At 37.9% G+C, this 19,360-nt stretch overlaps 1 protein-coding gene across 2 annotated transcripts in view; it reads left to right on the forward strand.

Moving 5' to 3' along the window:
• Nucleotides 1-19,360, forward strand: part of LOC145669636 (uncharacterized) — a 31,581-nt gene that overhangs the window by 7,268 nt on the left and 4,953 nt on the right. The window contains exons 3-7 of one of the 2 annotated variants that reach the window (XM_081737876.1): nucleotides 8,291-8,507; nucleotides 12,513-12,761; nucleotides 14,748-14,882; nucleotides 16,365-16,581; nucleotides 18,421-18,591. In XM_081737876.1, the coding sequence (XP_081594002.1) occupies nucleotides 8,297-8,507; nucleotides 12,513-12,761; nucleotides 14,748-14,882; nucleotides 16,365-16,525 (756 nt within the window). In that variant the 5' untranslated portion in view covers nucleotides 8,291-8,296 and the 3' untranslated portion in view covers nucleotides 16,526-16,581; nucleotides 18,421-18,591. The remainder of the gene's footprint in view (nucleotides 1-8,290; nucleotides 8,508-12,512; nucleotides 12,762-14,747; nucleotides 14,883-16,364; nucleotides 16,582-18,420; nucleotides 18,592-19,360) is intronic. The other variant, XM_081737877.1, reaches the window with a different exon arrangement.

The raw sequence follows: 19,360 nt of genomic DNA on the forward strand, positions 1-19,360 counted from the left end.
TGTCTAACATTCTCTGAATCTCTGCCGCGACTATCTCTTTCTGTTTTGGTGTTTCTCTATATGGGGGCTGAGAAATAGGTATATCTGTAATGACCTCTAAGGGGCACATAAATTTATCGGTAGCCGCAGTCAGGCGAGACTTGTCCCAGGCTACAACGTCCCTAAATTCCATCAATAAGTCCAGTAATTGATTTCTTTCTTCTGGGTTTAAATTTGGGCCAATATTTAGTACTTGAGCTAATTCTTCCTTGGTTTGGGGGACTTTCTGGGGTTGTTCAGGGACTTCCACGTCATCTGTTTCATCTTTGTTAGTAAGGTGTATGATCTGATTAACGGCCTGTACGTTATCCTCCGTTTCGTCAGTTAAGGACTCGGCCTGGGGTACAAGTTTCCCTAGATAAAGGTTTTTAGACAAAGATCTGGTTCGATCTGAACTATTGAAAATAGAGTAATATTTCCATTGTCAGTAAAAACTGGACCTCTCGGGATCAAACAGGAGTGCCAATATCGAATTCCTTTGGACGGTAAGAATTCCCAAATATGCACGTTCCCGGTCGGTGCGGTAATTTCTATGTCATATGAAGCCTTGGACGGCACGCGGACATTTGTCGGAAGGTGTACTTTGTAGGTAGTGTACGGATAGATATCAAAAAGTTCGTCGCCTAACCCCAAGGGGTTTGGCACGACCTTTTTCGGACTATGATCCTGGGCAGAACTCTCTAGGTCAGGGAGAGTTGCTGGATTATTTTCACTTCCTTGCGTTATCAATTGTTTTTCTAATGGCTCTAACTGACCACTGTCTGATTTTTCCTCTACAGGCTCACGAGGCGCCTGGGAGGCCAGGGGTGGCTTTACAGAGTGTTGGTTCTTTGTGTTATATCTTGTCGCATAAGACGCATTCTCTTTCTTTCTCGGTATAATCTCTGTATCCGAACTATCTGTGGAACTAACTGCAGAAGTTCCACTAGGGCCTGGCTGAGGGTCAAAGTTGGATAGGTTCTTTTCCTCTGTCTCTAAGTCAGGCGAATTGGTAAGTTCCAGTTCAGGAGCACTGGAAGACACTTTGCTTTTCTTAGTTCGTTTACGTTTTGCATTCCTACGTCTATTGACTTTCCCATTCGTTTTATTCGTAGGCTCCGAGGGAAATTTTGTAGTTTCCCTGGAACACACGAATACGCGGGACGTAATTTCTTCAGTATGAAGATTTTGTCTCTTATCGGGTACGCTAACAACAGGATTTATGTGATTTCCGGTGACCAATTCTGGAGACGGATCCTTTCTCTTATATGAGAGGTTCCGTTTCCTATAAATTGGTTTGTTTCCATGAGGGGGGACAGAGTAAGCCGTTTGTCCAGCATTACCTTTCTGTCTTGATTGGAACTCATTAAACGATCTTTTTCCTACTGATGGTGGGTATCGTTTAACGTGTTTTAAATCTAAGGTATGAATCACACCATGACGATTTCCATATGTACTTTTTGGGACTGTGAACCATAGGTCTTCAACATGATTCCCGTCTTTATCTGCTAATTCCATGTATTTGGAATGAATGGTGGTGACACTTGTGCAGAAAATCTATCCCCAAAATAACGTCATAGGCGCAAAACTGTGGGTCAACTATAGCTACGTCTAGGAATCTTCGTTTGGTTGTTTTCAAGTGATCCTTGAAGCAACACGCTATTCTCATCACAGGAATGTAATCTGTGGGCTGAGCACCGACGCCGCGAAGTTTCACATAACCCTTCAGTCTGTCAGTTAGTGGGAATCTTGGGGGTAAAAGGGTTTTTGAAGCTATTGAAATTTCAGAGCCAGAATCTATAAGAGCTTGCGCCCAGCGGTTTCCTATTTTTATCTTGACTGTACAAAGCTGCGCCTGCCCATGGCCAAGGCCATAGGTATTTTGGTGATTGTTCCTATACGTTTTGTAACCCGGTTCTGCTACTACTTCGTCTGTGTAACAAGAACTAATCTGTACAAATCCTGGTTGGTGTTGTTCTTCAATGCTAGACCAGTCCAAGCGGTCATTTTCCCATATTATGTCATAACCATTCCTTTGACTAACTAATCTTTGCGCTGTGTGAAATTTTCTAAGATATTGTAGGCACTGTTCGAGATCATCGCAATCATCCACTTCAAGCATCAGCTTATTTAGGATGTCTGGCAACAAACTCATTCGAAGTTTACTCATCAATTCACTTTCATTAACCCAACCTCGCAAAAATTTCAAATCCTTTATTAACTTATAAATGAATGCTAAAGTACTTTCATGGGGTTGTTGTTTTCTTGTATCAACGTCATATTCTAATCTTGCAGTATACTCAATACTAGGGAAAGCCTTTTTAAGTTTTTCCTTCATCTCGTTATAGTTTAAAGGTAAAATGTTTGCTAGGTCTACTAGATAAAAGGAGAAAGCTTCCCCTTTCAGACAGTAAGGAAGGTAATTTACTATCTCTAGAGTCGACCATTCATATATGCTAGCCACTAATTCATATTCTTGCAGAAAAAGTTCCACACACTCATATCTATTACCAGAGAAGGAGGGAATTTCAACATTTGGATAGATCTTAAAGACTTGTGGTTTAGCACTAATAGGAGAATTTTGATTGTCACCCTCGGGAGGAGGGTTGCTAACTTTGCTTGTTACTACTGTATCCGTAAATTTAGGTTTCTCAAAACTATATGGTATTGATGGTTCTGTAACCGGACTAGTCTTAATTTCTTGCTCAGACTTTGAATTTATACGAGGCTTATCCTCAGGATCTACTTTCAAAAAGGGCGAAAAATTTGATTTTTGCTTATCAGAGGTCTTATCTTCACTTGATGAATGTGAAACGGGCTCATCTTTCAGATCTAAGGACTTGTCTAAGGAAGCCGAGGTGTTGAAATTTTCTGAGACGGACCTATAGTCGGTATCAGTTACGCTTCTATTTTCTAACTCAGAGGTTTGTTCTGAACAAAATTCTGATGTGTAAGATCTATCATGTTTGCTAAATACTGATTTTTCTGTCTTTTCCCCTTCGCTAAACTCTAATTTCTCCACTGGGGTCGTGGGGGTAACTACGCTACTAGGTGGCGAAACAAACACTATTTGTAAGGGATCTAACTTTTCCTCTTGTTGGTACTTTTTCATTTCTTTAGTCGCAGGTGATTCACCAGTTTCATTATAGGAACTAATTTTAGAACTAGTACTAGCTGAAGGTTGTAAACCACTATTCTGAAAACTATCAGTTTGTTTGTTAGATTCACTTTGGGTGGGAGAGGTTGAGGAATCGTTTCTATTTTCTACTTCATCTAAACAAATTACAGACGCACCAAATTCCGCGTATTCAAAGATTTTACCAATGTTTTCGTTTATTCTACTTTCAGACCAGGAATCGTTATTTTCTTTTTCTTCCTCTTCAATTTGCTTCTGGTGGTCAGAGCAAACTGAGGGAAAAGCATCATCACTTTTCGTCTCTTCGCCTAACCTCCTCTCAACTGGGGCAGGGGCGACGAGGTCATTTCTCTGGTCAGCGTCCTCTTTGGGAGGGTCTTGGTTCGTTACTCGGGGAGTAGAGACCGTGGGAGGATCCCAATGGTCATATCGGAGTTCTTCTTCGGAGTTCCACGAAGGTTTTGACTCATCCTCCAGGGATGACGCAGGAGAAGACTCCGGGTTGTCGTCTTGTAATTTCGCTATTTCGTCGTTTTGTAATTTCTCTAGTTCGTAACCTAACCAATCGTCTTTCAACGACTCACCCCCATCTGAGTCGGCACTACTAACATCTCCGTTTGACCACCTAACTTTACTAACTACACTGAGTATGTTATCTATACTGTCCAAATATTGCAGTTTCTCTTGGAGGGTAAGGCTCTCTTCAAACATGACAGGGTTGGTTTGGGTAGCTGTTGTCCGAAGAACCTTAAGTTCCCGGTCTGTATCAATCCGGATCATTTTAGGAAACTTATATTCGGTCTGAACACTAACATCTTTCTTTTGAAAAACGTCGGTCTGTATTTCCATATCAAAATTTCCAACTACATTTTCCTCAGGTAATAAATCTTCAAAGGGGGCTGAGGGGTCCGCTTGGAATAAAATACCTAATTTCTCTTCTTCGTCACCTTGGCGACGAACAACTGTGACCTGTACTTTCTTGTTCCGAAGTTGTTTAGTTAAAGGTCGAATTAAGTTTCCTACTGCTGGGGACAGTTCTGTTTGTAATGAATGCTTAATCTGATCTATTAACGCTTTATCGTTAGATTGTGTCAGAGAGCGCGATTCATTTTCATTATTCTCGTCAGGGTTCTCAATTTTCATTTCCCTTGGTTCGGTTCCGATATTTGCATAAATTGGCTCTTTATTCGTGATTGCCTTGGGTTCGAGACCAATATTTTCGTAGATTGGCTCTTTACTCACTGAGGTTCGTGATTCAGTATCTAAGTTAGCATACATAGCTCTAGGACCGATCTCTGCATAAACCGTTTCATCACTACTACCAGCATAAAAAGATTGAAAGGTGGGTCTTTGCATTTCTAACGGCGTTCTAGGATCTGACAGTTCGTATTTTATGGGGAAATATAGCGCTACTGGGCTATCCGGTCCTTTAGATACACCAATATCTTTATTTTCTGAATTTAACACTAAGTCACTTATTCTATGTTCCTTAACAACTAACTTATTATTATCTAGGGGACTTTGGTTCGAGGGGACATCAGGTATTACACCTGCTGTTGTTTCTATCTCAATTGTTGCCTGAGGCCATTCCTGACCTGCAGTGATTAGGTCGGCTATCTCTAGTTCATCTTTTAAATTTACATCATTCACTAGAGTTTTCGGATCTACCCCCGGTGGGGTCTCGTCCGTATCTGAATTTACATATATCGTCCTAGGAGCTGGCGTTGGTTTTTCACTTGAACCAGCACTTTGTATTTCTATATCATTTCTAGTCGGAATAGGACTAGACGCGGCCAGCGGCGTTAGATCACAACCACTCGCTGGTGCGTCTGGGGTTTGCGGGCTCGCGGTCGTTGGTTCACGATATCTTGGCTGACTCCACGTATCCAAGTATCTCGGTAATGGATTCTTTTTCCAACGGCCAAATTCAGGAGGAGAATGCCCGTGTACTTTTATCTTATTGCACTCAATGCAATAATAATTATTCCACCGATCTAAAATATAACGGTGCTTGCCCGTGGGCGTCTTAGGACAATGAGATTGCCCTAAATCTAATAGCTTTTCTTTTATTTTCTGCGCGAAACTCATTTTGACAATAAATCTGTTTTTCGCAAGTCAGTGGCCTCTCAAACCAGGGCAGTGGGTAATCAACCTATTTCCTCTGATATGGTAAGAATTTAATCACTGATAGCTACTTCCCTCGGAAATACTACGTCAAATTGCTACGTATTATGAGACTTATTATTATTTCAATATCTTCATTTAACTTCCTTTGAACTTGAATACTCAACTTCCCTTTCTTTATAAATTTTGCTTTACTTTTTAGAACGGGAAACGGAAAGTGACTAGACAGCTGTTTATAACAGATAATGCCTATTTGTTCACTTATGAGGAGTTTTACTTTTTACTTCTATTCTTTAACTTGTTTTCTTTTTTTTTTAAAAAAAAAACAAAACCCAAACAACATTGTTTTAAACTATTTTGTTTTTAAATTCACACGGGGGACTTCGATCATCCAATCATTGGTTCATGTACTTGCATTTTTGATTTTAGGTATTGCATTTGCATAAAGGTGAGTTTTAGGCAGTCATTCCCAGGCAGCCGTCGGGCTTGCACCCCTAGTACAGAGGGGCCCTGCTGGACCTAGAGAATAAGATACCTGTGACCCCCAAGCTTTGCATGGGAAAGGATTTTAGACACTTATCGCCGGACAGACTAGTCGAACTTTCATCCCGTAATACGGGCGGTTCTACTGTCTAGAGATAAACTGCCTGTGATCCTCCCCAAATAAGTGGTAGGGTATTAGCCACTTATCGCCGGACAAACTAGTCGAACTTTCATCCCGTAAAACGGGAGGTTCTGTTGACCAGAGATAAAACTGACTGTGACCTTACCAAAGCGAGCAAAAGCATAAGCAGACTTAGGGTTTTGCAAGTACATGAGACAAGAGCTGAATTCTGTATTAACACTCGCGTCCCGATTTTCCATTTCCATTACTACACAAGAAAAACGTCGTGAGGTGAACTGAGTCTTGTTCTGCGGAACCTAGCAGCTATTCCGCTGACTTATAACAACTTAAAGCGAGAGAAGTTGAGAATAAAAAATTTTCCGTCGCCACTTTACTACTTGTGAAACGCACTATTTAGAGCAGAAAAAATTATATTTGTATATCAGAGTCATAGGCTGAACACCGCCTAGGCTAAGTACGCCACTGAACTTTACTGGCTTTACATAGTATCGATTCACCACTTGTCTAGTCAAAAGAAAACTTCGCGTATACGTTTCACTTTTATCTATTGAAAACTCTTTCGATAAAAAAAAAATCACTCCCGATTTGCAAAAATCGCGTTTCAGGCAATTGAGATATTTGGTTCCCCTATAAAGTGAATGAGCACCAGAGATTTGTTTAGAGATTCAAGAACACACAGTTGGTTACCCGGCGAACACCGAACACCATAAAATGTTATATATGATGTTGTTTTTGTTTTTGTTCAGAGATTGGCGTAGCAATTGTGTACACTTTCCTTTGTGAAATCGTAATTGAGATCACTTCTTCACTCTCCACCCAGTACGACGAAGTTGGTTCGGAGTCCAACTCCCTAATAGCCTCGGTTTTGAAAACGTCTTTAGCCTACTGGTTCGAAGATGATGAGAAAGTGCACTAACAGTGGTAGAGCTTGGTACTAGAAATCGAAACCCAGGTAACACTTGAAGACTGTGAGTTGAATCTAACTAGGTGGGATAGCTTGACTGAATCAAAGAGACCATTTCACTTTACTTTTTATTAAAAAAAATAAAATAAGAATACAGATCAATTTAACACAATCGGTTACTTGGAGTTACAACTTGGAAGTTTTTCTACATTATTCAAGTGGGAGCACAACCCTATAATACTCAATGGGTGCTAGAAGGTTTTTATGCTAAACCGCGAGTTATTGAAAATAGTAAAGTGTGAACTTTGTACATCGCAACTTGCATTGGCCCGAAAGGAAGAAATGTTAAGTCTCGAAGAGGGAATGTGGTCTCAGATTGATGGGACTTGAAAATAAAACTCATATTGATCACTAAACAATCTCAAAGCGCTCATCCCGTGTGGAGGGGGAACTTAGAAAAAATTAGCACATACCTGATTTTTCTGAAGAGCGTCCCTAACCAGAGCGAAGTTCACTGTTATCCGTCCGTCCGTAGAATCAACCGGTGCGGCAGACAAGCCTCGTTTATAAAGGCGCTTCGTCCCACGCATTTCTGCCTTTTCTGACGTAGCTCGAAGGCGACGTCACGAGCCTCATCGAGCATGGGAGAGACTTCTTCACGCGCATGCTCAATAGTGGTTAAGACTTCTAGTATTTCTATGATTTTTCTCTATCACGCCGGGATTGAAATTCCTATTTTACATTTCTTTTTACAGTTTTTGTTTTATACCTGGTTCTAACTACATAATAGATTTCATATATTTATTGCTCTCGTGGTATTCCCTAACTATTGCCTCTAGGACCCAGCTCTGTGATCTGAGTAAAATCAAAGCTAGGGTCATACCACTAATACATACGTGTGGATTGGTGTCAATGAGGCATCAGGTTGCTAAACCAATTTAAACCTCAACTGACTCCGCTCTCCCTATCTCTCTTTTCCTTACTACACATACAATTTGAAAAGCGCGGGCGTCTCGCCCATAATGTGAGTCCGGCTTAGGACTACGAGGCACAACTGTGTAACAATATATATATATATATATATATATATATATATATATATATATATATATATATATATATATGAGTATGTAAAGACGTATTTTTGTACTTTTCAGTGCATACATTTCTAATTTTTGGTGCAAATCCTAGGTCTAGTTATCACAACCTTGAAGTGATTGTTTAAATATGTCATTATTAGATTAGTTCGTTTGAGCAATTGAAGTTGTAACACCTTGCGATGCGGCTCGTGCCATATTATGATAGGTTTAATAGCACTAGTTTGCCCAACACTTGGATAGACGTATTTTTTCAGTTCGGTTAGATTCTGAAGCTAGATCACGGTTTGAACTCTCTCCCTTCGAACTGATCATAAATTGATCGAAAGTGATTTCAGATTGACTGGAATGATAATGACAACCATTAACGTATTTGATTGTTTCAGGGGAAAATGAAATTGTCGTGTCATGTTGTTGAGTTTAAAGAAGACAGTGGCGGAGGCGTCGGGATCGTACATGAGTCTTTGCTGACTCCCAGGAAAAGAGAGACGTATTGGCCACCTCGCACGTTAATGTTTAAATATAATAATCTCTTAGCGGAGAATAGTACGCCTACGAAAGATTGGCCTCTACACACCATAAAGAAGTTTTTCTATCACACAGGTTTGTTCTCATTGTCTTTGTCACCTATATGGAATAACAAAATGTAGATATTATTGAAAAAAATGTTAGTTAATATTAACGCGATAATCTTCGTAGCTGATCTTGTGTCGAGTCGGCCCTGTGCCCTTCTTTTGTGCCCGAAGTTTAATGTTCAGTTGATATTCAAATTTGTAGAGAATGAAACGTAATAGCCCATTACCGGGTTCTGTTCGTGCGTGTTTGCTATTTTCTTTATCACTGAAAGAGTTTTGTTGATAAATGTATAGGAGGCATTTCATACGAATTTACCAGAGGCATGTTGCTTCATAGTCACAGATTTGGCTGATTTTTATTTTACTGAAAGCTAGTGTTATATAGGTAACAGAAATACAATATGAAATTATTCTAACAGATACTGCAGAAAACACAGGGTGTTCAAAAAGTAATGAATCTCCCCTAATTGGTCGTTTCTAAAACACACCCAAGAACAGGAAAAAAAGCACATCTCAAAAACTATATTTGGACAATTATATAATGATTTTGGTTTTATTTGAAAGCGAAAAACTTGCAGTTTTACGTCCCACGCTTATGCCGGATAGGCTAAAGGAGACGGCATATTTGAAAGCGAATGATCCGTGTAAACTAAAAATGGAGTTTTTGCATGTTAAATCTAAAAAATCCGAGAAAAATATTCAGCAATATACTAAAAATATTGCCCCAAATTACATCTGAAGTGAGACCTTTTCTAATGGTGAATCCCGAGTGGTAGAACAAAATAATTTAGTACATCACATTATCTAGACATACACAATAACATACACAAACATAACAGACAAAAAAAATTAAAAAGGTAATCTCTCTAAAAACTGTTCTTAAAATTTCTAAATGCGAAAGCAAACCACGGGTTAAATATTATGAGTAAATTCACAACATCCTAAAACAAGATATCATGAGCCGTCAAGAAAAATGTATATCAAACCGTGAAAATATAGGGCAAAAACGAAGCCTGGGGTCCGTCCGGACCCCAGGTATCTGTTATAAAGTTAAAAAGTACCTTTTGAAATATTCAAGGTCAAATATTATGTTACATGGCACGGATAACAAAATCCTGTTTAATATCATTATGGTTATTTTTTAATGAAAGAGTAATGTTTTGGCTTTAAAATAAGCCCTACACGTTGTTTGTGCCGTACCTATAACCAAAGTTATGCAAGGTTTTCTTCGGCCTTGCATGTTAAAATTTACTTAACATTTCAAGGTTGGCAACTCTGCAACATGAAAATTGTACGTTACTGAGAGCTGTTATTTTGAAAATACTCTTCTCTCATAAAGTACTTATTATATCAAAATTTCATTAAATTTGAAGATCGCGTATGTTTTTTTGTAATTTGTAATGGTAGTTCTAGCCGTGGATTGCACTCTGTCTGTGTATGTAAATGCCATCAAAAAGTCAAGTTGATGCCGCAAGCCACCCACATATAAGATTATAATGGTATACTCGATATATTAGTTCCAGAGAGACGAGAAAAAATTGTCTTTGCTGAAATATGGACAAATCTTGTGCTTCAGACTGCAACCACGTAAGGGTATAGTAAAATTATAATAATTTCATTCTCAGAAATAATACCTTTTTAATTCCTTCATATGTTATTATATATGTCTTTATAATGTGATGTACTAAATTACTTTGTTCTACCACCTGGGATTCACCATTAAAAAAGTTCTCTCTTCGGATGTATTTTAGGGTACTATATTTTGTATAATGCTGAAGATTTTTCTCGGATTTTTGGGATTGGCTTACACAGATCATTCGCTTTCAAATAAAACCCAAATCATTATAACTGTCCAAACAGTTTTTGAGATCTGCTTCTTTTCCTTTTCTTGGGTGTGTTTCAGAAACGACCAATTTGGGAAGATTCATCACTTTTTTGAACACCCTGTATTTTCTGCAGTATCTGTTAGAATAATTTCATATTGCATGTCTGTTACCTATATAACACTAGCTTTCAGTAATATAAATATCAGCCAAATCTGTGTCTATGAAGCAACATGCCTCTGGTGAATTCGTATGGAATGCCTCCTATACATTTAACAATAAAACTCTTTCAATACTCTGTGATTACTATAGATATTCAAGGTATAAGTGAACCGATTTTCACGAAGTAGGAGAAAATCGTAACGGATACAATTGTTTAAAGTGTTATGGAGTTGAAATCTCTTGCTGAATGGTAAAATGAATGTATATTGACTCAGCTAATACTTAGAGTAAAAGCATATTCCTATAAGTCACATTAAATAGGCTACTTTTCGATTTTAATTAGTTTCCAGTCGAGTGTAATAGGGAATTATACCCGTTTCAATTAATCGTTTTGCGTTCAAATTCGTTTAGTCAGGATGAGCGAACAAAATGCAGATATAACAAGTCTCATAGAGTTATCTCCTTGTATGTCTTGGAAACTTACGTTAATGTGTGTTTCTTCTTTATGTTATATATATGAATTGTTGCTTTCTTTGTCTTTTTACTTTTCATTTCTATCGAAAAGTTTCTGGTGTCCCGTTTCAAAACGTCCACGACTTTCTGTAGCCGTAAACTCTGTTTGAACTGTGTCAATGTTCTTCCTCATGAACAAAGCCTTAAATTCACAATCACCGTGTATGTGTGTGTGGGGGGGGGGGGAGTTTCGCCTAAGAATGGTATCACTCACCGTATTGACTTGTCTTTGAGATACCATCCTTCGGCGAACCTTTCCCCATACACGATGATTGTGAAAGATCATTCAAAATTTTCAAAAAGAGTCTTCGGCTGCAGAAATCGTGGACGTGTTTTAAAACGGGACACTAGAAAGTAGATAGAAAGGAAAAATACAAAGCAAAGAAAGCAAGATGTGTGTGAAGGAACAGCCGCAATGTTAGATGGCTGCACTAGCCTCGTATACAATTAATGTGTTTTGGGTTTTCTGGTGCTTCCACAAAAGTGCACACCCCTTAAGTAGCAGTGGCTTCCGCTTAAATTATCTGATTTTCACATACGTTGCAGCCCATGACGACTACATCAAAAGTTGTCATGGGCGCAAGCTCTGGAAAATTCATATGCGCGCGTTTCAGCGCCTCAAGTTTACATATGGCCGAAATATGGTTTAGGTCAAATCGCTTTGTTTTTTATTGGCCTTCGCCGGCCAGGTTGGCTTTCTTGTTAAATGATTTTTAAACTCGACAAGCTCTACAACATATGTGAAAACAATCTTATTCCAACTGAAGTTTACATGAATACGAGCGTGCTGTAGCGCGCGCATACGATTTTCAGAGCTTCCAGGTGTCGATCGCTACAACATATGTAAAAATCAAGTGATTTACACTTCAGCCACATGTAAACTCGAGCGCGATGTAGCGCGCACATATGAGTTTTCAGAGCTTGCGCCAGTGACTTTTAATGTACTCGTCATTGTCTACAACATTTGTAAAAATGAAGCGATTTGACCGATGCCACATTTCGGCCATGTTTAAGCTTTAAGCGCACTGTAGTGCTCGCAGGTCATGTGTAAACTTGAGCGCAAATGAGAGTTTTTCAGAGCTTGCGTCCATGACAACTGTTAATGTACTTGTCATGGACACCAACATATGGGAAAAGCAGCAAATATAACCAAAAGCCAGTGCTCCACAGAAGGTGTGCGGACTACTGGCTGATTTCAAACATTTAACAAGACCATTTCAAGGTGTCAATTTGTGCCGAATGGTTACTTTATTTTTTCTTGACAAGTAAAATTGCTTTATTGTTATACAGAGAAGCTCCATCTTGTTATCAAACTTAATCTAACCTTTTAAAGACGTCGAATATCCAAATTCGGCAGCGATCGACACCTAAATTTAGACCCCAGCTCTGAAAATATGAACACTGTAGTATTAAATTTGTTCTGATAACGAAACACTTGAAAGAATTTCAAACGTTTTTTACACCCCTGAATTTCATTACCGTCTTCATACCGTTTTGGGTGTTTTTACATAAAGTGACTCAGATTTATTTTTCAGACGACCTACTAAAGGCAAGAAGAAAGCTGGTACAAGCCCAGGATGAATCGAATCTAAAAAATGATAACGAAATTACAGGGCGACCTCAGAGGAAGAAAAAGCGTCCGAGTAGATTAATTAGTGATGATGATGATAGTGAGGATGAATTTTATGTAAGAGGGCAATGTCGGACGAATTACAGGAATTCATCATTAAGTTTACCTTCACCGCTTCGTTCATTACCATCAGAACCAGCTTCATGTGATGCAGGTATGTACTCTTTATATTCTCTTAATTAAAGCCGGCCATTGTGTTGTTCGTCTGTGTGTTCTGCCGAATGCATAAACTGATTCGAATGAAATTTTTACAGATTGTTTATTGTTCAAAGTACAGGTCAGGCTCGTTGGGGAAGTAAATCGGACAGTGGGGTGAAACCCTGGTCCGAAAGGACAAAAATGTATGAAAAACAATAATTTTTTATTAAACACAAATTTAATGCACTGTCTTCTGTTAGAACAACCTTAGAAATGTGCACACACACTTTGGAGATTCCAGGCTATCTGTGTGGACGGGAGGGAGGCTAAATTAAAGAAGGGGAAAGGGTGGAACCCCCTTAAAGGGCAAAAATGTAGAAAAGCAAGAAAAAATAATTTAAAACGCATTTAATGGACTGTTCCAGGGACCTTTGTGTCAAAGACCTGCCTTCGGGTAGAACACCAATCATCATCTTCGTTATAAGAGCCTTATAAATGTGTAAACACTTTGGAGGTGGTTCGGGGTGGGGGTGGGGGTGAAGGATGCAAAGAAATACTCGAAAAATGAATCCGAATAACATTTTTGCAGATTTATCGCGAGTTCGACTGTTAGAATAACCTTCATACTAGTTAGATTTGAGCACAGTTGCAGACAAGGTGCAATTTCCTGCCGTTGGTGACCAAATATTCGATTTTGACGATAGGTCTTTCCTTTTTACCTGTGCAGCGTGACTGGTTTGTGCAGTCGGAAGTGCATTGTAAGGGCATCTAAAATGTACCAGGGTCTATCCCAGTCCTGTCACATAGTTGTCACTCTTTAAAATAAATATCTGCACCATACAGAGTATTGGCACAAAAAAAAAAGACCAAACCAATGCTATTTAAAAAAAACACACCCTTACGTGACAAGTCAGTGCGTCTGAGGAAGGTCTTGTTACAAATTGCATCTTGTCAAGTAAGGTATTTTTGGGAATAAATAAAATTAGTTTCGTCATATATGTTTGTTTTTAGTGAATAATATTCCAAAGTGGTATACAAGTTCACTCAGAGTCGTTCCGTGCAGAGTCCACACTTTATTATTGTTAAAATTGAGTTTGTTTCCCTATATGCATACATTGACGAAACGAATCTTCGTGTCATTTCAAACTGCGTTAACGTAGATACAACTATAGAAAAGTAGAGTGGAACTGAAATTTAAAGTTGCTGAAATTGTAAACATTATTCATTGTATGCCAATAGGCAGATTTCTTCAGGAATATACCTATTGCAGAGACGCTCATATCTGAAATTCCGGAAAATTTCTAGACAGTTTTTCTGATCACATCCGGACACAAAAGCTTTGCTTGTGAACGACATAGCTGCCTCAATTTTGAAACGGGTTTAAACCAAACTTGGCTCAAAAGTTATTAGCCAGAACGATCGGATGGCAAATTTCAAAATGGCGGCCATATAAACAAAAAAAATACTAATTTTCACGATTATTACCCGAACAGAACCAAATTTGGCTGGGGTGTTTGTAATATGTGAGTTGACCAAGATGATCACAATGATCCATCAAGAAAAGTCCAAAATAGTTGGCATTTAATTGTCTAAAAAACATGAGTGCCGCAATTTCGAACGTATTGGAACCAAATTTTGCCCAAAAATTGATAGTTGCAGTACAATATGTTGGTTGAGTGTGAAACTTAGGCGTGGCAGCCATTTCTTTAAAAAAATGGCTGCCACGCGTACTTGTTAGAACTGATTGGAACCAAAGTTCGTACAAAAAATTAGATATTTACGATATCTGAGGTGAATGTGAAAATCGGCATGATTCAAAAAAACTGCTTTGAAAGTAGAGGTCGTTTAAAATGTTAAAAGAATCTACCTGTTCTTTGCTGTCCTGTTCCAAAAAGCGTATTTTTTAATGTATGACTGTGAATATGATCTTAATATTTTGAATAATCTGCGAAAGTTTTCATTTGAGTTTATTTTTTTATTTTATTTTATTTCTTTTTCTCAGCAGAAGTTACAGAAGGTAGACCAAGTTCAGATGGAAATACATCACCTGACAATCAGCTGTTAGAAGGCGGAACGTCAAGAATAATTTCGAACTCGACCTATCCCCAGTCGTCCACAGTTTCGGAGTGCTCGTGCAGTAAGTTATTTGATTGATTTTAATATTGCATTTTTGCCAAAATTTTATTTTTTTCGTGTTGTTTACATGATATTAAAATTTGGAGTTATACGTTCGTTTTAACCATCGCAGCTATGCAACGCGGAACTTTGGATTCCAGCCACCCTTAGAACTTTAATGAAGTAACAGTTCATGAAGTGACAGATTTGTTCTTACGTTTCTCCACCATTTTATTTTGCCTGAACAGAAGCTGAATTACAAAGCATTCCCATTATTCATGGCAATGAAATTGCAATTATGTACCCACGCCTCCAAAAGAGCATATCCATCTTATTCTACACATGATCTAACATCAGACAACCAACCATGAGTGAATGATATGAGGTTTAAGAATTACAAAGGCTTTAGAGGATATTTTGTAATTCTGAAACCCTGAAACCGCCTACTATGGTTTGTTGTCTAATATTAAAGAATGTGCAGAATAAGGGTGCATTTGCTCTTCTGGAAGTCTGGGTACAAACTCAACTATATTGGCTGGCACAATGACACGCTGGTGACTCCATGTAAATAGTCCGTTTCCTTTAATCTTAATTTAGTTTTCCCTGAGTTTCTTTTGCTTCATGCCTGATAAAAGACGTAGCTCTGCTCGAAAAATCCCTTCTAATGTTTTAATTTTTAAAAGTAGTTGTGGTACATGCCAGATCAGGCGAATTAACACGTATCTACATTAGGTAGGCATTTTCGTGTTTTCTTTTCAGCTTGATCTGAATATAGGCTCACCTAGTTGGTAGGTATTACAAGAATGTAATACTGTAATTAAAACAAAGAGACACACTTGTTAAGTATCTAAACACTGGAGGATAATAAAAATCACTTAAATATCTCGAGAAATAAAACTTCCCGTAGTTATCATTTTTTCTTCTACTTTCGACTTTTAGAGAATAGTCGTGTAGTACAAAGTAACGTAGTACAATTTTAACATATATGAATACTGTACTATATGTTATTTTACATTAAATATTTACAATGTTAAAATATATGTTATTAACTTCTCAGTACCTTTGTTGAAGAAAACATTTTCTGGGGTTGGACGTAAGGCCAACATATTCACATGATTGTGGACACAACTTAATGTCAAGGGTTTCAGTAAAAATCAAGTATTTACCAAGATGTGAGTGAGAGTAAATTAAAAATTACTTATTTCTTTTGTATTTCAGGTTTATTTTATTTATTTACTATCTCTTTTTCTTTTTATTTTAAAATACAACAACCCTAGATATACTTAGGTCACTTATTCCCAATTTAAACGGCAAATGGTGTGTTTATGGTATTCTGGTGCTTCGGCCTACCGTCCCTTCCCACCGCCTACCTTTTCTAACAACTATTTTCTTTCATCCAAAAATTCATACACGTCATGCTTAAACACAACAAGAACATAATATTTGAGAGTAATTATTACAAAAATTTGAGTATTAATTTTCTCCCATTTTGTTTTCATTCTAGGTTTTGCAGTAGTTGCAAGACACCTTGCAGAAATGAAAAATATGCTAATAGATTTAAGCAATGATGTTTGTTTACTGAAGGACCAATTAAAAACGGCAAATTCTACATCGCCTGCAAAAGTGAATTACCGGAAAGCTGCACAATTCCATGTACATCAGTAGAAGACGTGTTAAACTTGGAAGAATGGCTTCAAGTACGTGATAATGCAACGACGCTAGTAAGCTGTTTTTCTAAATAATATTATATTTGCATTTCTACGCTAATTTTGTTTCCGTTCATCAATATTTAAAAATTGAATTAAGGAGAAAAATTAAATATAATTCAAGATGTCTACTTTAATGGACATCTTGCCAATTTTAGATACTTTATTCATTCCGGAATATTGTAAATTGTCTATATAGTAAGAAATTTCTAGTTTTTCCTTGGGGGGGGGCTAACAGAATCCAGAGTGAAAATTTATTTTTGGCTTTTAGGAACTGTGGATGAACACAGGGTAAGGAAAGGGCATGTTAGATATTGGGAAGAACTCGTAATAAGACCTATTAATGTAAGGTAACAGTGCAGTAGGTAGAAACAGACCTGCAAATAAACTGCTCGTCATTTTTATCTTACACCTTCCTTGTCCCGTGTTAACCCAAAGTTGATTAAAAAGAAAGAATAAAAATCGAATGTTGACTCTTCAAGGGATCCTACCGGCGAAAGGAGCCCCAACCCTTCAACGAAAAGAGGCCAATTCAGTACGTTTGAAGAATTGAAGAAGACTTCACTTAATTAATTAGTAGAGTGAATTTAAGAATCAGTGAAAGTAAATCGGGGGGGAGGATACCTAAAAGATTTGAAACCAAGGGGATAGGGCCTCAAATTTCTTTTATTAACATAAAATCCCATAAGAATAACGGAGAATTTGGCAAATTAAAAATAATATCTAGAGATGAATTTAATGTGTAAACGTGTCTAGGACTTTAACCTTTCGTTGTGCTACGTTCGTGAATTGTTGAATTAAGTTTACCGAACCCCAGTATTTATTGTTTACGCGTCTTAAAAACACGTCAACTTTCAAATTTCGTCCAAGGCAATACATTTTAATTTTTAACATCCTTCTTTAAAAACACTGAAGTACCAAATTGTGTAAACTCGTACCCACAAAGTAGTTCACACTATTGTAGTTTATTTGTGGCAGCCCTGCTTCTAAACAATTATACGTTCAGATAATAAAGATGTTGCTCGGTAAGTTGGGTTAGAAACTTTTTTTTAAAAAAACTAAATCAATGGTCCACTTAACGAAGAACAAACCCTGATAATATTTAACCGGGTGGAATGCCTAGAGAAGGCTTTTTCCTTCATATTCAAAACTCTATCACGCACACGTATTCATGGTTCAAAATGTTCAACATTAAGCACACCGTCGTCTCTTACGTTACAACTTCGACCTTAAGTACAACGGCGATGTGTGTGTGAGATGTTCTTTGAGCACTCCCTGTTCATAAGTAGTTCCCACAAAGTATTAGAGCTTTACAGCAGTTGCCAATGAGCAATCCCGTGTGTCAAACTACCCTAAACATGGGAGATCAACCGATTCGTGTGCTGTGTGCTTTCAAATTCAATGCATGAGCCGTACATCATCATGATTGCATCGGTACGCAAGAATGGGATCGAAATCATCCTTTATTCATCTGTGAACAGTTATTCTCCGTGAATAATGTTTTATCTTTTCAAAAATACGGAGTTATTTGATTACTAAACAGTTCATTCTGAAAAATTGCATCTTAGTTACACCTCCAAACAGTAACTAGATTACTTGGGCTTTCAAGCGACGGCTGAACCGTCGCATTCCTAAAATGATCTCTTTGCAAGAAAAATTGGACCATTAAACAATCCTCATCCTACTCAGTGCTTAAGTAGTGTTATAGAAATCCACCCTTAGATGTTAAATAGTTATTGCAATTGACGTGAGGCCATTGGTCTGTAGACCCGCTAGTGGTATATTGTGATTGCTTTACTTACAACGTAAACGAAGTGTTTCATTTCTTTTCTTATTTTTATAATTCTGTTTCAGGAAACGTACCCTGGCACTTTTGGTGGGAGAAATCTTGGCCACGTCGTGAGAAACATATTAAGAAGAGTTTTTACTGACGGACAATTGGACTTGGAGCGGTCTTGTACAATTGGACTGGGAAATGTAAAAAGGGATCTCTGGAGAAGTTGACCATTTCAAGAATAATAATAGGTAGGATATTACCTTATCTCGATACTTCTGGTAAATTTGATGCAGTGGCACTAGTCGACTTGTGTTGACGCCTTTCATTTCACTGAAGGAAATTCAATGATACTACTATGTAAGGAGCAGAGGTTGATGAAATATATTTGAATTATTTCATGTTAAAAGGGCATATCTGCAAAATCAATGAAGCTCATTTTCGCATTTCATCACCCACTTCTAGCCTGGGCCGCCAGAAGGAACAAGAGTAGCGAGACCGGCCTTCACTGGTGGGAGTTCTGTGCATTTTCAATAATTTTCTTCAATGCGGAAGAGAGCAATGTTGCAAAATGAGAACTGACAGTTGTATTGTATTTGGAGGTGGAAGATTCGGTTTGGAGATATTCACGTAGCCCTAGGCGATATTTACTGTACAGAAGATTGTGTGTAAGCAAACCTAGGTGTAAAAGTAATGATATGAGAACATTTAATAGCCTTAAAATCTGAAATAGCCTGTTTCTGCAATAAACGACATTGTCGGTAGCGATAATATTACGTTGTTTTAAAGCAATTTTTAGCAGATTGAATCCTTTGTCATAAAGATTGGTTGTATAAATATCTTGGATGAGTTCGTTAGGCGCAGCGATTTGATGAAAAATTTCAAAATGGCCGCCCTTTGAGGTTTCCAACGATTCACAATTTCCACAATTTTAACCGATCGGAACTACAGTTAGTCAAGATATGTGTTTATCATGTGTTAGTTGTGCGTGAAAATCAGAAAGATCGATCAAAAAAGTGA

This window comes from Thermobia domestica, chromosome 14 (genome assembly GCF_964235325.1).
Source record: "Thermobia domestica chromosome 14, izTheDome1.hap1.1, whole genome shotgun sequence".
Classification (NCBI taxonomy): domain Eukaryota; kingdom Metazoa; phylum Arthropoda; class Insecta; order Zygentoma; family Lepismatidae; genus Thermobia; species Thermobia domestica.